The sequence below is a fragment of the Cryptotermes secundus genome, unplaced genomic scaffold (assembly GCF_002891405.2).
Source record: "Cryptotermes secundus unplaced genomic scaffold, Csec_1.0 scaffold949, whole genome shotgun sequence".
NCBI classification, from domain to species: Eukaryota; Metazoa; Arthropoda; class Insecta; order Blattodea; family Kalotermitidae; genus Cryptotermes; species Cryptotermes secundus.
In genome coordinates, this window is record NW_019721778.1 from 99,500 (window position 1) to 108,634 (window position 9,135).

General features: G+C 39.9%; 1 protein-coding gene across 2 annotated transcripts in view; it reads left to right on the forward strand.

Annotated features, from left to right (window-relative positions):
* The window catches only part of LOC111875790 (large proline-rich protein BAG6), a 43,748-nt gene that overhangs the window by 22,904 nt on the left and 11,709 nt on the right, over positions 1-9,135 (forward strand). For both annotated transcript variants that reach the window (XM_023872311.2, XM_023872313.1), the window contains 5 exons: positions 636-786; positions 1,723-1,846; positions 2,849-3,037; positions 4,359-4,605; positions 5,271-5,441. In XM_023872311.2, the coding sequence (XP_023728079.1) occupies positions 636-786; positions 1,723-1,846; positions 2,849-3,037; positions 4,359-4,605; positions 5,271-5,441 (882 nt within the window). The remainder of the gene's footprint in view (positions 1-635; positions 787-1,722; positions 1,847-2,848; positions 3,038-4,358; positions 4,606-5,270; positions 5,442-9,135) is intronic.

A 9,135-nucleotide genomic window follows, 5' to 3' on the forward strand; every position in this document is an offset into this window, starting at 1 on the left:
TATCAAGAATGTGCTCTCGTGTGTCTATCATTCGTACATCCTGCCTTTCAGAGTGCACAGAAACACTTGGAAGAGAACCAGTATCACGCAATGTCTGGTGAATTCGTGTAAATACACTTCGAGATGGAATCCTTCGATCAGGAAAACGCCTTTGGTATTCTTCAACAGCAGCACGTGCATTGTGACCGCAAAATCCACACACAAAATGCATATCACAATATTCCACAAGACAACACAACAACACAAGAGGCATTTCAGCAACTCATCACACAAACTAATTTACCACCCATTCACGACCCCGCCGAAACGTAATCTGTAGGCTCTGGTAGGCAGCGCATGAACTTACGGCTAGTGACTCACAGCACTCAAGGACAAACAGATAAGGGTCTCAGCTGACAGCTATAGTGCGTGGACCTGCAAGAAGACCACACTTTTCTCGGGCCATTATCTCCGTAACCGTTCAACTTTGGACATAGGTGTTTTGGGTTATATCGGCATACTTTAACATAAGGAACACCCTCCCGAAGTTTGGTCCATTCCTCCTGGGACACCCTGTATATATGTTCAGAACAGTGTGTTTTTACGGTTGAAAGTTTTGTGTTATTTCTGTACATCCAGCGATTTTATTATGTCAGGTTCTGGCAGTGAGGAAGGGACAAGAACTGAGCAGGACCAGCAGGTCAGCAGTTCAGAGGCAGGTGAGGCCAATACACAGGTGCCACAGCACACTTCATCTGAACCCAGCTCAGCTTCAGGAAGTGAAAATCAGAGCAGGAGGTCTATGGAGTGAGTACCCATGATATTTCATGTCTGACATACTATATTTGTTCACTTCTTATAAAAAATTTATATTTATTCATCTTTCTAAAAAAAATGAATATGTGTATGATCGTGTGGATGCATGCCTGGACAAGTGGGTGTGTATGTGCTTGTGTAATATGATACTTTCTTTTTTATAGTTGTAAACGCAGCCATTTGATTTTTAGCTGGAAACCTAAATTCCAAGTATTTGGAAGTAAAGTGTTCTGGAAAGTATTTGGGCACAAGAGAGATTCAAAAATTTTGGGATTAAGGACATTACAAGAGGAACTTTGTAATATATATATATATACCTTGCCTAATATTAGTCCTGTGATCAAATAAGTGAAGATGCATTGGGCTGGGTGTATGGCCAAAACAGAGAATAGAAGTCCATACAGATGTGAACATATGGCCTGAATATAGAACAGAAGTGCATACAGAGCCTTGTGGTGTCACTCTCTTGTAAAGAGGCTGTTTTGAAACATGAGAAAATTAGAAGGTAATTGATCTTAGGAAGATAGTTTGTAAGCTTTATGAATTGTCATGGGACTGTGTAGTTTGTAAGGTTATGAATTGTCATGGGACTGTGTTTGATGACATACTTTTATGCACACATTCTTGGGGTTTGTCAGTACATGTTGTTTGGTCATGCCACAATGTCCATGTATGATCAGTGACAGGATACTTACATTCAGGAAGTACCAGGTTTGAAATTATTCCAAGAAATTAGTATTTGTATATGTTTATTTTTCTGATTCCTCAAGTCAGTTTCTGAGAAAGTACATTAGAATGGTGTGGGCCCACAAGTGCTTCATATCATCATATGATACAGCTATTTCCAGTTACATATTCTGCAGCCAATACAGTGTTGTAATTAATAAATAAAGTTTTCTAATACCGTATGTTCTTTTCATGTTTCAGATACCCAAGAACAAATGACATGGCAGCCTTGCTGGATGATTTGAACCGTGTTACTGAACGTATGCAGCCATTTCTGCAACAGTACCATCAGCTTATGCGAGATGACCCAGTCTTTGAACCTGATGTATGTAATGTACATACTGATGTGGTGTAACTCATTGGTGGTTTATGGCAGTGTAGGAGTTTGAATGCTGTTTGATGGTTTTTATCAGAATTATTTGAAATCCAAGCTACTGTGAAGTCAATTATAGCCTTATATATATATATATATATAACATTTGAGAGTAATGACCTTTGGGGAGGAAAATGTACCTGTATTGAGAGAAATGCAGAAATATAAGCAGCAACCAAACTAGCCACTCCACCAACCATCTGCACAGACCTCTACCTGCCAACCACCGCAGACACATGCACACACCCACAATTGAAGTATGGAAGTGGATTAATTGTGTGCATATGTTACAGTGATAAAGAAAGGTAAAGTCTCTGTAATTAACTAATTAAACAGTATGCCATGAAGACATATGGAGGAGTGAATGTATAGATCTACATATTCTCGATCTTGGCACTAGCTGGAGGTGGGTAGTCAGCTTCACACCTCTGCTGCTTTACCCTCAGGGAAAGAGCCTCCAGTACTCGCTGGATAGGAAATTTGATGGGCCCCAGAGCTGGGCTGGACGACGTGGAGAAGAGAAAATTCTTGACCCTACCAGGACTTGAACTCCAACCCATCGGTTGTCCATCCCATAGCCAGTCACTGTACCAACTACGCTATCCTGGCTACAATATTACAGTGATAGTAACAGAAATATCTGTGATTCGTCTTTGTAAATATACAGGCACTTCATGGAGGCATTAGTTTTTTTAAGTTTGCTACAAGTACCAGCTCCCTGTTTCCCAGAAATCAGTGAATCATGTTCTTTTTTTTTTTTTTTACACGTTTTCTTCATTTGCAGATATAAGATGTGACATGTACCATTTTTGTTGAAAATAAAATGAAACAGTTTTTCAATATGGTTGGAAAATGTATAGTATGGAGTGTTATAGCTGGAGAAAACTGTGTAATGATTTGATGAAATTGCAGTGTAAACATATTTTTGTAATGCATTGTTTCATATATTTCCAGTCACCAGCACTCCAAGATGCACAGAGAGTGTTCAATTCTGTGTCAGAGGTGATGCATTTCCTCTCTCATGCATATCATGCCATGAGTGACATCATGTGTGAATTCTCTGGTCCTCCACCACGTAACTTGAGATGCCGTCCAGTGCTTATTCAACATTCTGCAGTACTGCAGGCAGGGATACCAATTCAGGTAATAAAATTTTGTGTACAGTAAAATCTTTATTGATTTTTGTCAATATGTTTTGTAATTATCCAATCTGTCTGCATTTTTCATAAGTGCTCAGAATTTAACCACCTAATTTTAACAACACTGCAGCTAAAATTATCATACCAGAAACCAGTTCTTCCAATACTGAGAAACTGAGAGTGTTTTGTTATGTAATCCATAGTTATTTGCTGTGTGTTTGCACAAAGCACTTTTTCATGTAACTGTGTCAGTTATGTGATAAGTGAAATGATAATTGTGAATGAATTTGGAAGAATATAAAAATAACCAGTCATGGTTTGCTTTAACCCATTGGTTTGGAGCATTGTGCACTGTATCCTATGCAATTACTGCCTGTCACTGTGAAGTACCATGCACTGTGCGTTTATGAATCCTTGTGCTTTATGCTTCTGACTGACAAATGGTATTAGAACTACATGAAATCTACTTGTGTATTCTTCAGGAAGAAGGTTAAGATGATCATTTAGTGTTAGTTGACCATATTTATTGAAGAGTTCTGTCTCCTGGGATATAATGTCAGGTAGTCTGTTGAAAGTCATCTGACATTTTGGAGGAACATATCACTTCTGTCTTGAGGGTCAAAGACTAAGCTAAGCAAGAAACCAGCATGAAAGCAGACGGCAAGCAGAGCTCTTCTTGACTTCCAGTGGACTATACAGCATTATATCCCAGAGGAGAACTCTTCATAACGACCACTGTGACAACCTCATATCCTGCAGATTTTTTAATCTTTCTTTGAGCAAATGATCTTGCAAATGTTAATTGTAGATGAGTTGTTAGTAGAAATGGCATCAGCTAGTAAACTTTTATCAAATACAGATACTGAAAATATTTCAAATGAATATTTTTCATATTTTAGTGGTTTTGATTGTAATTATAAGGAGATAACAATAGTTATACTAGTTTGGAGATGATGTTATTTGGCATATCTGAATTTAAATCACCAGTGGGAGCTCCTCCCACATTGGGTAAGGGGCTGGCCTTTAAATGTGCCACTGAGATGATTTTAGCTACTTTCACAGTATTTACATGGGAGGAGTGTGGAAAGCCATGGGAAACCTCAAGTTAAACACAGCCTCTAGACCGAGTATTGAACCCCGAATCCACCAAGAATGAAGCAAGACTTGTGGACAGTATACTGTAACATTTGATTACTAATGAGGTGTGCAAAACACTGTATATGTACATGTGAAGGGAAAGTAAGTGAAGATTATTTGCACAATATGTCATATTTTTTAACATCTTGTGCCTTCACTTCTGATGGACTGACCTTTTTTTTTTTCAGGCCCAAATTAATGTAATGGCCAATAGACAGAATGCAAGCAACAACTCTCAGCCATCTACACATGCTGAGAATGACAATTCGCCATCAGCAAATTCCTCAGCGGTTTCCAACGCAACATCAGCAGCACCATCAGCGCCACCTGACAGTCATGCTTCAGCTGTTCAATCTGAGACTGCTGGAAGCAACACAAACCAGGCTCAGGATGCACCCCAGACACAGTCTGAAAGACAACAGGTTTCTTCTGAAGGTAAGCCTGAGGGCACTAGAAGTGCATACAGTATGCACTATGTGAGTGTGTGGTTTGGAATTTGGATTGGTGATTACTTCATCTGCTATTAGTGAAGAAAGGTTAAGGAATTTGTCATTTCATACAATATTTGTGTTCAAAAAAGGAAAGTTGCAGAAGGTAAAATTACATAAATCAAACATAATTTACCCTTCTTCCCTCTCATTTTTCCACTGCACACCCACACAATAATCTACCTGCTCGTCTTCCCATATCTCCCAATCAGCCAGCAGGCAGTTCACATTAAAGCAGGCACTTTTAATTGAAGTCAGTGAAAATTAGTTGATCATGTTAAAATTAAATCACGTTTTTCAAACTTGCGTATAATGAGGAGTAACTGCATGTTGTGATATATGGGTGTCTTTTAAATTTAGTCATCGTACACTCATCTCATGTAATTTCTTTCATCCCTCCAAGAAAATACTGTGACAGCATTTTTAAAATACGTAATCCATGTGTACTTTCTTCCACATGCCTTCCAATTCATCATCCACAAATTCTACCATTCAATGCCACCTAACTTGTACTCCTGGTAAGGCATCTTTAAAAACGGAATCAGTCTGAGTGTCATCACTTAGAATGTTATGACATAGACATGAACTGTAGTGTCTGTTATGTTTCTGCAGCCCAGAATTCAGAGCAAAACTTTGTTCCTCAACCCACGTTCAACATTACCCCAGGTAATGTGGAGTTCTTCATGGAAGTTGGACCAGGTAGCATCACCATTGATTCTTTGGAAACAACTGTCGTTACCAATGGGAATACGGGTGGATCAACACTAGGAATCGATCCCAGTGGTAAGTGTTGCAAGCAGTAGACTTGTATTGATGCATGTTGTGAAAGGGGAGAAAGTAACTTGTATTTGTGGTTTACCGAAACTATCCCACTGTCTAATGACACTGTCAGTAACTCATATTAGTGAATAATAAATTGGAACAGATATTGAAGGAAAAAGTTGTTGCCAAATTTGGGGCATTGTACTGGCTGCCATCCAGTCATTGGGAGAGGGCGGAGAAAACCATGAAAAAGTTGGTCAGGGTAACTAGTGTCTGGAGCAAGATAGCAAGATTTTATGCCATTGCTATATATGAAACAGGAGTACTAATTAAAAATCAGCATAAACCATGACCCCCCAAAATCAGATATCTCTGTTGATTCTCATCTCTCCAAAATTATACTTTATGATCATTGTATCATGTCACATATGAAGCTTGGTTCAGCTTTAAGAAGCAATTGACTGATCAGCCAGCTATGTAATCTATATAAATAAAAATATACCAAAAGTTAATGCCATTATGTTCCAGACAAGATGGCTGATATGCCTTGTATTGTATAAAATATACAGTCTTTGAAAGATGACGGAAATTACAGTGTATATGTACATCAGCTGATGTCCTCATTTATAATGTAACTTAGGTTGAATTTTGAATGGTTTAAGCAGAAAACGCTTTGCTGAAAATTGTATTTCACATTATAACATTCTAGTTTTTATTTCAAATCATACCACACACTTAGGTGCATAAAATGCCCATACCCATCTGATGTTTTATCCAGTGTAAGGTATAAATTTAAAATCTTTTTTAGCATATACATCTCATTTGTACCATTATATGTAATTATGTGTATAATAACTGCAGTGTTTATGTGGAACTTCAGCACAGACCAAAGAGCACTATACAGAAGCATGACAGCAAGATTTCACTGTTTTGCTTCCAGCTTATTTAAGATATTCAGTATGTTTCTGATGCAGTTAATATTATTGCCATTCTTTAATGTCAGTTGAAATTGTTTTGAAAATTAATTTTTTTAAGTTAACTGCAATAAAACTGGAGAAGTCCTCCAGAAAAAATGCAAAGAGGTTGCCTTCCATTCTTGGCCCCCCATTGTTGACTGAGGGAATGGTGAGATTTGGGGCCATCAACTTGACAGTGAAGAGTTGAAGCTAATCTTGTGATTTATAATGACCTAAGCCTTCAAAATGCATGATGGTGATAAGCTATCCATTATGCACAAATTTGGCAGTGTTCCTATTTAGATATGGAATACTGTGAAACTTTATACCCCACAGTGAACCAACTTCTAGGATGTTTTATATGTGATTATGGGCTAACATTTGAGTCACACTGGATGGCAGTTTGGTAGATAAGCATCACCATAAATGGTATAATACTGTTAAAGATATATTTTGGCAGAGATGAGATTGAACCCAATATTTTTTTTTTTAAAGACTCCCAATTTTATTATGCAATCTGTAGTATACATTCAGCATAATGATATGACAGTTGAGGTGGCTTGCGGATATACGCTCATTAGCGATGATCCATGGGCTGTTGGTCGGAGACCAAGTTGGCGAATGGAAAGAATTAGCTAGGATTTACATAATAGATTTAGAGCTACGTATACTGAAATCTGTTAGGCAGGTCGAAGGGGTGGTGTTTCTTCAGTCTGCGAATTGATGGCGACCTCGTGAGGCGGGATGCAAGGAGGTTGTGGTGTTTGCTGAGATGGGCGTTATATCTAGTGCTGAGACGACTAATTTCTTCTTTTACTGTTGGAATCTGAAGGTCACGGCTGATGATAGCGTAGGAAACATACCATGGGGCATCTGTTATCAGGCAGAGAACCTTTGATTGGAAGCGCTCCAGTATTGCTATGTTAGAGCTGGAGGCAGAACCCCATTGCTGGATACCATAAGTCCAGACTGGTTTCAGGATAATCTTGTAGATGAGTAGCTTGTTGCTGAGGTTGAGAGTGGATCTACGTCCTAGTAGCCAGTTAATTTGGAAAGTAGGAGTCCCAGTTGCTTCCTCTTGGTGAAGATGTGATTGGTCCGTGTGAGGTGATTGTCTAGGTGGAGTCCGAGGTATTTAACGTTTGATGCTTGGGGAAGAGGTTTGTTATTAATGTATACTGGAGGACAGGGGAGTCTATGATTGGAGAAGGTGACATGAACGGACTTGGATTCATTGGCTTTCAGGCGCCAAATAGAGAGCCAGTTTTGAATGGAATTGAGATTGGTTTGAAGGTTAAGGGAGGCGGTGACTGGGTTTGAGTCGGTTGCAAGTAATGCTGTGTCATCGGCAAAGGTTGCGATAGTGGTATTGATAGAGGTTAGGATGTCAGGTGTAGAGGAGGTAAAGGAGGGGGCCGAGGACACTTCCTTGGGGGACACCTGCATGAATCGGAAAAAGGTCAGAATAGTTGTTGTCTACTTTGACACGGAAGTGTCTGTTAGATAAGTAGGATTTGAGGAGTAGGAAGTAATTGAGGGGGAGAAACTGCCGCAGTTTGCACAAAAGGCCAGTATGCCAGACCTTATCGAAAGCTTGTGTTATGTCGAGGAAAGCTGCCGAGCAATACTGTTTAGTTTCTAGTGCTTCATGAATTTTGTTTACTATTCTGTGGGCTTGGTGGATGGTAGAGTGTCTTTGGCGAAATCCAAATTGTTGATCGGGGAGAATGTGAAGGGATTCGACTATAGAGAGTAGTCGATGGGAGAGGAGTTTCTCAAAGACTTTGGACAAAATGGGGAGAAGACTTATTGGGCGATAGGAGGTAGGGAGGTGAGGGGGTTTACCAGGTTTAGGAATTAGGATTATTTGCGCAACTTTCCATTGGTCGGGAAAGAATCCGACACGGAGGGAAGCGTTGATGAGATGAGTGAGGTGTTTGATGCAGATTGGGGGTAGTTCTTGGAGGATTTTTCCAGTGATGAGGTCATAGCCAAGAGAAGTTTTGTTGTTAAGTTTGATTATTGTTGATTGAATTTCTGATTGCCTGAAGGGTGGAGGAGTTGGGTCGAGTTGGTATGGAGAGAATAAGGAAGATACAAGTGAGGTTTCTTCTTCATGGGGGGTGTTAGAGGGGTGAGGGTTGAAAACAGTTGACAGGTGGGTGGCAAAGGTGTGAGCTTTTTCAATGTTGGAGCGTGCCCAGGAGCCTTGAGGAGTAATGATAGGGGTAGAGGGACGAGAAGTGTGTTTGATTTTCTTGGTGGCTTTCCAGAGAGAATAGTCGGATGAGGCTGCGGGGGAGAGATGTTCCAGATAGTACTGAAAGTGGAGGTTGTTGTGATCAGAGATAAGTTGCTTTAGGTCTCGAGAGGCTTTGTTTAGAAGTGATTTGGTGGTTGGTGAGCGGAAGCGGAGCCAAGCTTTGCGTAGTCGTCTTTTATCAAGTAGTTTTTGTTTGATTGTGAGTGGGCAACTAACGGTTTGAGGGGAGGGAGAGGATTCTGGAGTGGATGACCAGGCTGCTCTTTGAATTAGAGTAGTGAGGTTGTGGACTGCAGATTCTATGTCATCGGTAGTTTTAAGTGGTATATTTAGGGAAAGTTGTTCAGAGATGAGGAAACGGAAGTAGTCCCAGTTTGTGTTTTTGTTGAAGAGGCTGGGTTGTGGAGCACGAGGAATTGTTTCAAAGGATAATGAAATGAGGATGGGCGTGTGATCTGAAGAGAGATCGAAACAGGATTTGGCAGATAGGAGGGTG